Genomic DNA, 15,152 nt, shown 5'->3' with positions numbered 1-15,152 from the left:
GCTAATTCTGCCCTCAGCAGAAATGGAGGACAGAAATGGAAAAGAGAGAGAGAGAGAGATTTAGGTGTTGGATAAAATTAAATGAGAGGAATAAACAAAACAACCAGGGTCGAGGGAAAGGAGAAAAAGCAGCTTTGATTAAGAAGTCCCTGTTTAATTACACCGTGAAGGCTGTCTTTGAACCTGCCCGGCTGAGGTGGTTTTATGAAAAGGAGATTATCTCACATGGCAGTGGGACTGGGTTTACTTTTAATTGGAACATATCAAGCAGTTGAAGGGGCGAGGCGGAGATATGCCTGAAATAGCTGCCAGCTTTCCTCCTGATGACGATTGTTGGATTTCTGCAGCTCTTGTAGAAAGTTGGAGAGGCCAGGCAGTGAGTTTAAATGTCTGGGGTCTTGTTTACTGAGCACAGAGAGGCCTGTTCTTGTCAACACTTGGTGCAACCTGGAGAAAAAGTTTTCATATTCAGTCCCCGGAGCAGGTTGTTAGGTAAGATGTAAGCATTAAAAGGACTTGGATGGTACAATCAGCTCTCCTCTGCCCTCAGTAGCTGTGTGTTTACACGCTTATCACCATGCAGATTCTCACTTGTATGATCACATGATTGCAGTGATTATTCAGAGAAAAACAGTCAGACTTCAGGGCTGCAATCCCTTCGTATTAGATTTCTTTGTGACTTGTTTGTTGTCTATGTATTGGTTGTTCCTGATCAGTTGTTTCCCTGTGAAACATAGATAATGATGACAAACCGCAGAGCATCCACATATAGGTTTTCTGCTGAGTAAGCTTTAATAGTCGGATGAATTTGATCCATTTTCTCAGGTTTCATTTCCCTCTCTTTCCTCTCTGATTGTGTTAGTGAATGGAGAGCTGCTCAGCTGTGTGTTGTGTGGTATCTAGCACCCTCTAGTGGACAGGGAGGGGTATTACATGACTGCTGGGAACAAGAAAATCATCTTAGTGTGCAGTGATGTCATTTGTTTATCTTACTGGTAGTACTGGAAAACACCTCGTGAGTCCCAGAAAGATGCTTCATTTGTATAAGAGGGATTTACTGGAAATACAAGTTGCAGATTAGTAAAACATCAATATCCACTTACGTGTAGTAATTACAAACAGGATCAGGGGGATATTAGATTAATTAATCTTTCATTTGTTATAGACTCTGGCAGTGAAATAAATATAGCAGGGAATCACTCAGTGACCACAAGTTCAACATTTCGGAGAATATGCTTATTTAGACGAGAAGAGAGTTACACAGAAAGATAAGCACCACTCCCACAGCCGTCTGTTCAAAATGAGCTGAGCTTTACATAAAGACTGGAAACAGCTTGCTCTGTCCAAACAACGTCCACCTTCCAGCTTCTCTGATGCTCTTATTTGTACAGATTTAATAAACAATGTAAAACAAGGTTATGGTTTTCTCTCGGTTTCTGGAGGGCTTAGGTGCTGAGGGTGGTGTGCAGTTATTTGACAAAAGACGATGTATTTTTACATAATTTTGAACTGTTATCTGTTTGAACTGTCTGCCATTGAAATGATAATCACCAAACAACACAAAGCTGACAGGGACGCTATAGTGGCTCAGACGCCGTGGGAAACCACTTGGGTGATGCGTCTGTGTTATATGTCTTATAATGGTGGTAAAACCCTGAAGTAATAAATGAGATTTAGAGGTGACCTTCTGACAGAGACAAGCTCACTGTTACCCTGTTTCCAGTCTTTGTGCTAAGCTAAGCTAACTAGCTTTATATTTACAGAACAGACATCAAGAACAAAGTGAATTTGTAATTGAAAGAAATTGTTACCCTGTTCGTCATCTTTTATCCACTGAGAGTGGTGTACGTTTTTTTTGTTCATGAGACTGTGAAGCTCTTTCAGACGATTCATGTTGAGTGTGTGAATTCATACAAAAACTTCTCACTGAATATTTGTTCACTCTTCAGGAGTTTGACTCTTTTGCTGATGGAAATGAAGCAGTTTGACCATAATAACTTTGCACTGATGGCTGTTTTCATTGCCCTTTCAAAACAATGCAGACATGAACTGTAAAAACTAAAAGCACTCCTGCTTTCACATTATGGCCGGTTTGTTGTTGATGTGGACACACTTTGTGTTACATGACATTTTCCTCCACCGCTGGCTGCATGGTGCCTGCTCTGTGTTGAGTCTCCAGCTGTGTATTCTTACAAAGCACAATCAAGTGAATCTTTACGAGTCACGAGTCCTCCGGAAGGGGTTTGTGTCAATGCCAGAATATTTGGCCTTTCTGAGTTAAAATCAAACAAGCTAAACACTAATAAAGACAGAAGTGTGTTTTCTACGCTTTTTACTAGAAGTTGTGAAATTATTAAAATTGTATAAAAAAAACAAATGGGTTACTCACTTGTACCAAAAGACGCACCATCCAACTAGTCTAATATCCTTCATCCTCCTTTATGTTTCAGTAATATGACTAAACTTTCATTTACAAACTTCCTTTTTCATGGCATTTGTCTGGTTATTTCACCCTGCAGCTCCTGTCTACACCAGGGAAAGCTGCAAATATCCTTTAAATGTATTCTCTTGAAAAAAAAGCTTGTTGAAAATTAGTAAAGTAACTCATTAATAAGAATAGATAACATATGTCACGATGCAGTTTGTCCATTTGTCTGTAATGAGATTCGGGAGAGTAGTTTGGCTTATCAGAAGGTTAGGTTAGGTTAGGTAGTTACTTTATTAATACCCGAGGGGAAATTTTTTCGCTACAGCAGCATACAGGAAGCAATAAGATAATAATAGAATAATCTCAGCACAGGACTTGAAATTTATGCAAGAGTCTAACAGAGCGAGATGTTTTATAGGAGTCACAGTTGTGTGGCAAAAGAGAAGAAGGGAGTGAGACGGACAGAAAGAAAAATAAATGTGGAGGTGTGCGACGTGTGTGATGTGAAAGGTCAAAAGCTCTGCTGTGTCGTTTGATCCCTTCCTCTGTTTTTATCTCTCTCGCTTTGACGTGGTGTCACAAACTCAAACAGATTCTCCAATGTGGCCTCTCACAAAAGCATGGGCACGCACACACACACACACACACACACACACACACACACACACACACACACACACACACACACACACACACACACACACACTCTGCATACCCTCTCTCACCTGTTGCCTTTTCCACAGTGCCGTCAGTCGCCTCTGTCAGTACGTGAGCTTCAGACTTCCCAGCGTTGTTTATTTGCCTTCTTTCAGGCTGAGATCAGATTTTTAGTCAAACTTGGCTGCTCAGCATTTTAAAGCATTCAGTTAGCATTGATCTCCACCACTGAGTGTCACATTTAGTCCTTTAAAGTTTGGATCTTGTCTCATTAGACCTTTTTGGTTCTCCATCACTATCCAAAATATCTCAGCCCTCGTTGTTGTGGTAGTTCAGCTGCATTATGGGAGCTGTGCTGGCTGCTCTGTCTGTGGAGGCCCGGCGACGCCTCTCTCGGCCCAGCTGCCTCTCTCACTGTGGCCACAGTGCAGCCAGGTACCATCGCTCAGGTAGGCGCTAATGGTCTCCCCTCCACATTATTAATGTATCTGCATCTTCATTGTCTCCCTGTGGTCCACTCATTCATCACCCCATCTGTCCATCACATATTCCTTTTCTTTCTTTAATTATAATGCTTATTGACTGAGCCGGGCAATAACTCCATCTTATTGAGTGAAGACTTTTATTAGATTAATAACAAGACAGTATCATCACATCATGCTATGGCTTCACAAAATTGTGATATCCAAATTATTCATGTTGATAGCTGTTAAAATAATTTATAAAGTTTTTCTTTTTATGTGTGAAAAGTTAAACATCACTGATTATTTTATATATAATTTTGCAAATATTTACTCTATCCCAACACATACAGATATTGGAAAAAAGATTTTGTTATGATAGTAAATTGGCTTCTCGATTCTTGTTTTCATGGATTTTGAACAGCTCTTGGAGATAAGTGGACTGTTGTTTTATCTACAGAATTACCTGTTCATGAAACAATTTGTTGGAAACGTTTCTTCTCAGTTGATATTTACGTTTCTGCGGGCTCTTTTCTGTGTCTGTACAGTTACAATGGAATTTGCAGCTGCCATTTCCCTGCATGCATTAAAGACATTACCTTACCTTTACTTATACTCCACTAGACTTCAGATTTTACTTCACTTTATTTATTTCACAGCTGTAATTACTCTACTGTCCCACCAAACTATTAAAAGACACCTGCAATACCAGACATTATGCTTTTTAAATGAGCTGGTTGATTGTGGTTATTAAGTTCTGATTGAACCCCTTATGTGTGAAAATATTCAACGTAATCTCTTAAAGTGTCTTTTCAGTGAGTCTTCCTCTCTGTGAAGATCTTTGCTGATGTGTTTAACTGAGAGGAAACATTCTGGGTCCTCTCTTTCTATTTACTGACTGTTGTGTCAGCAGGCAGCTCCATGCGTACCTTTTAAAAAACCTGTTAGTGTCCTAATGGCCTGGTCAGAGGAGAGCGCACGCACACACACACACACACACGCACACGCACACACGCACACACACACACACACACACACACACACGTGCGCGCGCGCACACACACGCACACACACAAAAAAGAACACACAATTTTACCAGCATCAATATACAGCAGAACAAACCTGCATACATGTCTTAAATAGACCCAAAACACACACCGTTATTAAACCGTCCATATGGACATGGTGATCAGATCCCTACATGCACGGTGTAGTTCTTTCTTAGCGTGTGAACGTCACCTGATCCACTCGCCTCCAAAATGGCAACTCAAATGCAAATTTGACCTTCAGGGTGATTCATCCACTGGAAAGCACACAAACAACCTCATCATGACTGCTAGAATAGATTTGTAATTTTATTATTGAAGGCTGACCTTGATTTTTCTAGTAAAGTACACAAAGTGGAGGGAGAGGAGAGGGGAGCTCGCTACCACCACCACCACCTCACCACAAACATATCGATCTCTCACTCTGTCCTCCCATCTGTGTCTCCAATCCCCAACCAAGTCAATGCATTAACACACACACACACACACCTTATTTTGATGCATTAGCAAGTGCAGAGTCATCAGTTATCCTCTCTTGACCTGTTTAACACACGTTCACACAAACACTCACATTTACGGCAAACTGTGGCACAAATTCCAGTAATCATTACGATAATATAGTCGTGCATTTATGGTAATCAAGGCTCGCTCCTGAGGAGGAGGAGTTGAAGTGAGGCGAGTTGGCGTGTCCCTGCTTTTTGATCTCTGTACCACTGTATTTCTGTCCATGCCACACTCCACCTGTTTGAGTAATTTGACTTCAACTCTTATATGCAAACTGTACCAGCTAAGGATGACGTATATATGGCGGACCGGAGTGGTGACACGGGCACTCTCTGAAGTCTGGTTGTTAATATCATAAATGGATCACTCAAACCTCTATATAAAGTTAATGTTAACATTTCTTCTAGAATATATATTTGTATATAATATATATAGATATATACTGTACTGTATACACTGTATATATTGTGCATTTTATATTTTATATTTATATTTTATATTTTTACTGCTATTTTATTGCTTTTCTATTGTTCTATTATTATCTTATTGCTTCTGTATGCTGCTGTAGCAAAAAAATTTCCCCTCGGGGATTAATAAAGTAACTACCTAACCTAACCTAGAAAAATAATTATGAAGAGATGTAAAATATCCACAACACAAGAGACAAAACGGAGCCAAAGCAACTGACTAAAACAACATTCAAAATGACTAAAAAGTGGCACAAAATCTCAGAAGCAAAACAGCTACAAAAGGCGTAAAACAATCACAGACACAAACTTAAACAAAAGGACAAAATGACCACAAACCGATTTCATAACAAATACGAAACACTCCAGAAGGATAAATAGACAGAAAATGACCACAAAGAGACACAAAACTTCTTCAAAAGGAGAAAAGCAACCACAAAAAGATATATAACAACTACAAAACAATGCAAAATGATTAAAGAGAGACATAAAATGGTCACAAAAAGACTCAAAACGACTGCAAAAGTAGTAGAAGAACCAGAGATGCAAAACAACTACAAAAGGAACAAAATGACCACAAAAAGATACCAAAAGATTAAAAACACAGAAATGCCTACAAAGAGATGCTAAACAACTACAAAAGTGGCTAAACAACCACAAAAAGTTGCTAAATTACTATAAAATTCAAAATATCTACCTAAAGATGCAAAAGGAGTTGAAAATCAGAATAACTTCAAAATACAAAACAACCCTAAATAGAGACAAAACTGTCTCCTTTAATAGTAGTTATTTATAGATTTCCTCTCATTTTAGATTGTTTAAAGTTGTCAATTTGGTATTTGTTTCATAACAGTTTATTATTATCAGGCCTTGTAAATATGGATCTCAACTTATTTCTGCTCATTTTAAAATGACTAAACTGGTCTGCAGTCTGGCCCATTAAAGCTGCCTGTGGATGGAGATGAAGAAGAAGGAGACGAGGTGAAGAGGTGGATGTGGTGAAGACAGAAGGAACAGTTTGAAGAGAGAAGAGGGAGCCCATCAGAGGGAAAAAGAGAGTCTGCGGTTGGCCAGAGTTATGGAATGACAGAGGAGATGGAGGGAGGAGGAGGAGGATGGGGGATGAGGAGGAGGAGGAGGTATAGCAGCGAGCTCCGGGCCACAGAAGCGAATCAGATAGACAGATGGAGAAAAAGGAGGAGTGCGGGGTGAGACCACAAACAGGACAGGATGGCTGGAAGGCTAAAGGGCACTTCAGTTTTCAACCTCAGCAGGAACAAGTGTTGACCGACTGAGTCGAGGGAGGAAAAGTTGCAACTAGAAGCAGCAACAGATAAATCCAGGCGGCTGCAGAGAGAGAGAGAGAGAGGGGAGTGGTGGAAAAAGTACGTGCGGAGGAGGTAGACACCGAGGGAGGAGGTTTCATTCCCCACAGCTCCTCTCAGTTTCTCAGGGTCTCCCTCCCTGGATGTTGCTGCTGCCGCTCTAAGTGCCTTCTCTGCAGGGCCACACTCTTCCATATCTGGACCTGGGTTTGGACAAACAGGGAGGACGGGGCAGCGACACCGAGCCTGAACCGATCAGTCAAATTAAGTCTCAAAGGTGTTCGGTGGACGTGAGGATTACTGACTACTGTGACAGAAATACAGCAGCAAAAAGTGGACGATTTAAGACGTCACAATTTTTATAAGTAAGCCTTAGTTTGTTTAATTTTTTGAACAGAGGAGTCTTGTTCCACGTAGTTTTCTTCTTTTTCCATCTTGACTGAAAGGTCTGTTTTGATGCCGCAGACATCAGAAAGTCAGATTGTCCTCAGCTTGCAGAGAAAGTATTTTCAGTATGTTTTTGTTCCTGGGCTGAGGTCTTAGAAATGGCTCATGTGGTTGGCGCATATAATGAGGTAATTTATTTATGATTGCTAATGCTTTGCCATTTTATGGTGTGGAAGATGAGAGGACTTGTGTATTTCATGTTCTGTTCTTGGATGTTCTGTTCAGTAAGTCAGTTTTATTCACTCAGACTTTCTCCCAGCTAATGGGAGCAACATCATGAACATGGACACTCAGGCTGTACCACTTTCTCTGTTTTCCTTTAATCACACTTTCATCCTGAACCAGCATGTGATGTGTTAGTGTAAAGCATGACGTGAGGACCGATAGTAGCTGTTTGGATTAAGAGGCTGAGCAGTAACTTGTCTCTCAAAAGCGCATGCAGTAGGAAAGTCTGGAAAGTGACTCTAAACGTCTCCTTTAATGCACTGTGAGAAATGGCTGGTGACACAGCCCATATTTTCCCTCATGGGTCTACAGAGGGAGGTTTTCCATATATGTCGGCTTCTACATATTTTCCACTTCAGCATCAGTGTTGACATTAGAGCAGCCTCCGTCCGGCTCGCTGGCCTGGTTCTCATGCTGTGTCCTGGGACTGGAGACAAACTCATGCCGTCACCCACCAACCACACTGATTCCTGTCACTTCTTGACTCACCTCTGTTGAAAACACTTGTTGAATAGTAGAGCCCATCGTGACCCGGGCGGCCCCGGCTTCGTAGCATCTCTCCGCGGGGTCGGGCCTCTGTGTGCAGGCTTGGCCCTGAGTGGGCCCCCACTGTCCTGCCGTCATGGGGATCCAGGGCATGGAGCTGTTCGCCATCGGCGTGGTCATCATCCTTTTCATGGCAGTTCTCAAGCAATTTGGCATCCTGGAGCCCATGTCCTCATTTGAAGGTAAGGGCCTACCTGAGGCCCCTCTGCTCCCTAACAGGTACCTGCGGTTTGTTGCTGTACTGAGAATGACTCTACTTCAGTGGGTAACACTTTAATCCACCTTAGTACTTTATAAACATTTGATAAGCCACGTACACCACACTATAATGTAGTTATAAGCAGCTACAGAAACATATTTAAGTGTTAAATATGAAAGAATGAAAACATTCTTCATAATATGACAACTGAGATTTATTATGTTTTCATTTATTGTATTATTGGACACCAGCTTTCACAGGAGGAGTTATAGTTGTTGACATAATCTTTCATAAACACTTAGATCTGCTTACATTATGTGTCTTATATACCATTTATTAAATCTTTGTATTTGGCTTATAAATCCTAAGCAGTACACAAAGTCAACCTTCAAGTTATCTATTACACTCTGTTGCACATCTGTATAGAAACACTATTGCAAAATCCAAACATAATGTTACCAAATTTGGTGATAGAAGGAAAGATTAACTGTTCCTATAAGGGTTAAGTAAATTAAATTGTTTAAAATCCCACTGGGATCATCCAAATAATAATGAAAGAAATCCTCATCACCAAGCCAAAAACCACAGCGCTCAGCAAGTTGACATTTAGGATTTACATTTTTTATTTTTTTTGCAGGAGCACATTCTTTGGAAAGACTTACCTCCCAGTAAACACAGCTGGATGTCGTGTCTAATACTTTTGATTTCTCGATTTAAAAAAAGAAAAAAAAAAAATCCAACATGAACTGAACAAAGTATCTGCTTCATTTTTATACTTCTAGCAGGAGTTGCATTTTTTTTTTTAGATTTGGCTGGTGTATCATAATAATATTAATACTTGAGTATAATTTGTTGTGTAAATCTGCCCCCTGTATATCGAAGTGACCACTCAGTATCAGCCGATGTACTGTGTCTTCTCCTATGTTTGAATTAGAATATCATTATTTACTAGAGATGAAACTACACAGCAGCTTATTCAGTATTTGAAATTTGCTTCAGCAGGTATAACCGTAAACATGTTGTTTACATATTAATACAGCAGTAACAATAATTTAATTGATTTGAATAATGTCACCCCTGTGATCAAGTCATAATTTTGTCCACAATGTCTATATTGACATAAGTAAAGTTACTTTTGTATATATTACACTGTCTGGATCACACATCTTAAAGTGCTTCACAGTTATATACAAAAATGAGTCATGAACTACAAAAACAAGATAATAAATTAATATAAAAGATGAAGTGTCATAGTTTTTATGTTTTAATGGTTAAATAGCATCTGGCCAACATACCAGATGCTTGTGTACAGCAATGTTGATCAATGTACATATTCCCAGAAAATTTTAGGTTAATTAAATAAATCAATCAGTAGGTGCAAAGCAGTTTACAAAGCTAAGTGTGACACTACAACATCATCTCTGGGTCTTTCCTCTTGTTCTCAAGTAGGAGTTATTAGATAAGTAAAAAAAAAAAAAAAAAAAGCCCTCCTAAAAAGTAAAACTGTAGTTCCATTTACTTTTAATGTTGTTTTTTTAATCTGAAAATACAATATTACTCTGGGAATATCAGCCAACGCCAACATCAGAGTGGAAAAAGGTTAATGGGTTGTTTTATTTTTCCGACTAAGGGGTACACCATAAAGTGTGGCTGTTCCAACAGACTGTGTACATTTGGGACTGTAAAAGAGCCATCAGATGCTGCTCTTTGAATGATGCAGTTGCCTTTGATTAGAGTTTTAGGCTGAAGGCCAGCGAGTCAGAGTGCCCTGCCGTCAGCGTGCCAAGACAATTACAGCCGGAAGGCTCCAGTCGGCACATTAGTTCTTCTCATATGGCTCGGCATCATAAGTAATAAATTCAACAAAAACACCAGCAATGTCCTTTCATAATTTATCTCCCCCCCTTCACCAATAGCAACCCCCCCCCCCCCCCCCACCCGCCTTCCTCCTATCACCTCTGTGCCACGGCCTATACCCCGGTTTAGCATTACTTCACATCAATTATACATGCAGTATCGAACAGGCTTTCTCTGAGACCGCCTAAATATGGAGCCCGGAGTACTCCTCCAGGACCCTGAAGGACACCATAGTAGCTTCCAAAATTCTCATCATGTGTCATCATCCTCGTACCTGCCTCTTCATCGTCTCTCTGTGGGACTAATTTACCACCTGCAGTGTCCTTGGATCTTCTCACAATTAACTTGTTCACCCATAAAATAGATGATAGTTTTCAGAACCACCAGGTGCAGATGTTGTGCTCTCTGTTGAAGAGCCTGTGATAGAAATGTCTCCTAAACAGCAGCCCAACTATAAATATAGATTTATTGAGACTCTCATGTTGCTCTAATTGAGTTTTGTGGTTGTTTTAGTGTTTACTGTCTGAAAAAGGGGCCAGTCTGTAAACTCAGACTTATGAATCTTTCTTTTTGCAAACGCACTTGTTCATTTGTCATATGGATTTGGAGGTTATTCTTCTATGGTATGTGTAATTTTATGATGCATAGACCGTCAGGTTCATCGAGACTACAGATGAGAGAGAGTACTGGTGTCCCTGGTGATATTTCTAGGAATTAGGGGTAGCGTAATTACATGAAAGAGTTTACATATTCCAGTCAGGCCTGTAACTGATGATTATCAACGAATATGCCAGATATTTTCTCTAATAATAAAACATTCGGTCTTTAAAACTGAAAAAAAAAAACAATCCGTAAAATGTCCAATAACGCTTCATGTGACACTGTGTGAAAGACTTTAAAACAACATTTACACCAGAGAGTAAACATTTACTGAAAAATATCATTGAACTGTTAAATGTTTAAATGGGAAATGGACTTTTTAAAAAGTAACATACAGTAGGAGCACTTGACTTTGGTATTTGGTTTGGGGCTGAGATTTGGCTCGTTTCTAAAATTATGGCTGCAGCCTGAATACCAGAGTATATTAACTTTGGAACTACATTTATGGTTTATGTTTGTTATTTTTGCCATAAAATGAATTAAAAAACTTAAAGTCAGACTGCCTCTGGATTTGAACTTCTTCAAAAATGTAAACCAGGTAACCAAGGCAACATTTATTGCATGTCATCAGCCTCTGTGTTGCCTCATTTCCTGTCTCAGTGTTTACAGTTCAGATTGTCCTGTCCCACTTAATTTTTTCTTCGATGTTCCAGCCTCTCTGTGCCAATATTTAACATCAGCAGTGCATTAGAAGTCCTTAATCAATCAGCAGACCAATAAGGTCTGGTAGCTTAGTGGTTGAATTATTTATATCATCAGCTCTCTACAAAATAGACTTTTTGATTTTGCCCTACAAAGAACTGCACCATCAGCCCTGCTTGTGTGTTTGTCTACACGTGTGCATGTTTAAAGTCTGTTCGGGGATCTGATCTGAAACAAACCTGCTGGTCTTTAATTGTTGCTCCGGTCTGCTGCTCTCTGATGTCCGTTTTGGGTTCAGTCCAGCTCGGTCCTATTTTGGGATGACATCAATGCCAGAGGTAGCCTTGTCTTTAGAGATTTATGAGCCCTATTTTGAGACTCTCTGATACCAATATCTGCTATTTGTTACTCTTCATTCGACTACTGTGTAGGATATTTTAATTATTGAATAACTTCAGTGTACTGTAAAGAGAGTTGAGAGGAAAGGAGTAGTTTAATTTGTTCGCTGTGACCTGCTGGATCATTTCCATGTTTGTCAAATGGCTTTTAGATCATTCAACAGGTTATTTATGATTTATATAATCAATTTTCAAAAACTGCAAAACCAAAGTTAGACCGGTAAAAGAAACCTTCAAGAATGTTTAAGCTAAGATTGCACCTTGAAAAAGGACATATGCACACACCGAAGACCAGATCTCTCACTGCTCTCAACCTGTTTTTCAAGATGACAGCATAAATTGGTACAAAAGCTTTGAAATATCAGCTAATATAACTTTTGCTCCAAGTGAGGATCACTAATGGTAAGATAGCCTTACTCTAAGCTGTCCAAAGTGATGTGAGCAAATTTACAAAATTATATTTTTGTCTTTTATCCCTGTTGTATTGGTTTAATTGAATTTTATTGAATTTCTTCCTACAATGTCTGGTGCTAAAATTTTGACATGCTCGCCTGAGTCACTTTCAGTTATTGCTGCTCATTTACAGCAATGAGCTTAAGCAGTAGCAGCTTGATTTCACACATGCACTATCACTGTTGGTGGAGTTTGTTTTATATAATTTATCAATATATCTATAATTTATCAATGTTTTTTTATTGGTACGCTTTGAGAGATTGGGTACATTTTTCAGAAAATCAATGAGAAGGAAATTCTGTCTCTCACCGGGCATCATGTGCACAGACAATAATTGTGAATGAGGAGAGAAACAATAATATTATAGCTCTATAGGATGGAGTTACCTCTTCACGTTACACATCTCAGTTTCACGTGAAGTCTCTGTTCCTGTTGTTTCATTTGTCTCCACTAGAGGGAAGCAGACAGTGAAACAAGCTCTGAACAAGTGTCACAGGGCCCGAGGGAGCGTTTGCTCACCGTCTCTCTTTATTACATGATTATGAGTGTGTGACAGGACTCCACTGAGTTAATGCCTCATTAAATCTGTGCTGGGGACCCCGAGAGAGATGCTGGAGCAATTAGAAAGTGGATCACAGAGCTGAGTGGGAAAATGGGATTCAGGACACCTGTTGACCTTTGTCACCACCCTCTCTGGTTGCTTAAAGGCAAATTGTTTTCTGTACATCGAATTTAGCAAAAATAATCTAAGTCTTTGTTATCTTTGTTGATTTAAAGCTGTAGTGTGCAGCGCCTTGATGTATTTCCTGTCTTTTATTTAAATATTTTGATGAAAAGGGGAGAAATGTAACTCTTCTTTTGTTCCTCAGGAGCTCACAGGTTAATTAGCAGAAAATAAAGTGCGAGATGGAGGGAGGATGATGAGGAGGAAGTACAGAGCAGAGCATCAGTCATTCAATCTAGTGGAGGCTCACATTTCACCTCTTTGAATTCTGGGAAGGTTTTTTTTTATTTGACATGATTTTTGTCACCAAGTAGAGGAATAATATTCACTGGAGGAATCCCAATCCAACTGCAACCTTACACCTATCTCCACATGTGGTGTGAGGGTATTTGAGCATCCTCTCTATCTGGCTGGATTTCCCGTGGATTAACATTTCTCTCTCTCGTTGTGGAAGTATTTTTACAGCAATAATTCCAACCATTTGACCTTAATAAAGGAGTTGGACCATCACACCCTGCTCTTAGTTGTGGAAAACAAATCCTGAAAGGTCCATTAGAAAAGCGAGAGCAAGAGAAGGGGAAAAAAGATCGTCAATTAGAAAAGGCAGAGGAGGAAGAGCTAAATCAAGTAACAGAATCAGCTGGAAAAAAAACTTGGGACCGAAAAAGAGCAATAAGTGAGTGACACTGTTTCAGAGACAGGAAGAAAAAAGAGGGGAGGAACGAATTGAGTGAGACTGGGAGAGACAGATGGATTTAAAGAAAGGTGTACAGAAGGTAATGTAGAAGTAAAGAAAAGGGAAGAAAAGGAGCCGGGAAGATTGAAGAGCAGGGGAAGATTAAAGAGGAGGGGAAGATTGAAGAGGAGGGGAAGATTGAAGAGGAGGGGAATATGAGTGTGAGGTGGGAGACGGAGGGACTCCAGACGGTTGGCATTGTCTGCCTGGTGATCATGTTCCTCAAACTGATGCACCTGCTGGGCTTGATCGACATCACAGAGACCGGTGAGACAACCAGGAAGCGGGGCAGTGAGGAGGAGGAATGACATGGAGCGACAAATTTTAATCCACGTGTAGAGATTTGATAACGTTGTTTGACCCAATCTGGATACTTGGAGATTTTTATGTCAACTGAAAACTAAAATTTGTTTTACTGTTGTTTCCTGGAGTTCCCCACAATATATGAAACAATTAGCTGTGGTTGAATTTATATATAAACCTGTCATTTCTTATGTACTTATGAGTTCAAAGCCTCATGCTGTGTTTTTGTCACATGGTGGAGAAATTGGTTTTGTGAGGATTAAAATAATGTATATTAAAAATGTATGTTTAATTTGCTGGAGCTATGGTATTGTGAGGTAATAATTTGTTTTGATTTCAGGCAGTTCCACATTAGTACCAAGACTCTCAGTCGTACTTATGACTTGGATGGCATTTACAGGTCAAGTAGGACACTCACAGGAAAGTTCAACTGAGATGATAAACACGTGTGAAATCATAATAATGTGAAATCAAATGTACTCTGACCCAAAGACAAATCAAGGTGCAAAATATCTGACAAAGAAAATCTAAACTAAAAGGCCACATACTACCTTTTTTCAGAGATTTCAAACATGTGACTCTGTCAACTGATATAATTGAAAGGTCTGAAAAAGAATAAATACTGCACCTTGAAATGTGCAAAGCTACGTTTCTTAATATAGAAGACCTACTTTTTTTTGTGGTGAAGGTCAGAGGTCGTCTCCGTCTCATTTTCTGCAGGACTAAATGAACCCTGAAGAAGAGAGGATCTCTTCCCACCTTCAGTTCCTGTCTTGGTGGTTTTGCTTTATTTTTCTCAGTATATTATATGTCACTGCTCTGCTGGATGTTTGATCAGAATATAACTTCTCTCCTGGACTCCTCAGGCTCCGTTGTAATAACCTCTCAGCGTCCAATCTGACTTGTTTTCTTTTTGTTTCTTTTTCTTCTTCTTACTGTCAATCTCCCACTGTTCTCCTTTTACTCTCTTTCACTCCATCTTGGTGTCACCCTCCTCCTCTGTTCTCTCTGTCTAAAGATGGTGAGTATGAAACAGCAGAAACCCGACTTTCCTAGAGAAAACTTCCCTCCTTT

At 39.7% G+C, this 15,152-nt stretch overlaps 1 protein-coding gene across 4 annotated transcripts in view; it reads left to right on the top strand.

Moving 5' to 3' along the window:
• Positions 1 to 15,152, top strand: part of kcnip3b (Kv channel interacting protein 3b, calsenilin) — a 42,932-nt gene that overhangs the window by 22,516 nt on the left and 5,264 nt on the right. The window contains exon 1 of one of the 4 annotated variants that reach the window (XM_069178050.1): positions 3,414 to 3,534. The exons of 1 other annotated variant lie outside the window; for it this stretch is intronic. In XM_069178050.1, the coding sequence (XP_069034151.1) occupies positions 3,429 to 3,534 (106 nt within the window). In that variant the 5' untranslated portion in view covers positions 3,414 to 3,428. Of the gene's footprint in view, positions 1 to 3,413; positions 3,535 to 7,960; positions 8,289 to 13,213; positions 14,043 to 15,152 lie in introns of those variants that run through there. 2 more of the 4 variants (XM_069178053.1, XM_069178052.1) reach the window with 2 other exon arrangements.

The sequence above is a fragment of the Embiotoca jacksoni genome, unplaced genomic scaffold, assembly GCF_022577435.1.
Source record: "Embiotoca jacksoni isolate LCO1_2020_lvr unplaced genomic scaffold, fEmbJac1.0.p SCAF_8, whole genome shotgun sequence".
NCBI classification, from domain to species: Eukaryota; Metazoa; Chordata; class Actinopteri; family Embiotocidae; genus Embiotoca; species Embiotoca jacksoni.
This window is presented reverse-complemented; position numbering and strand designations above follow the sequence as displayed.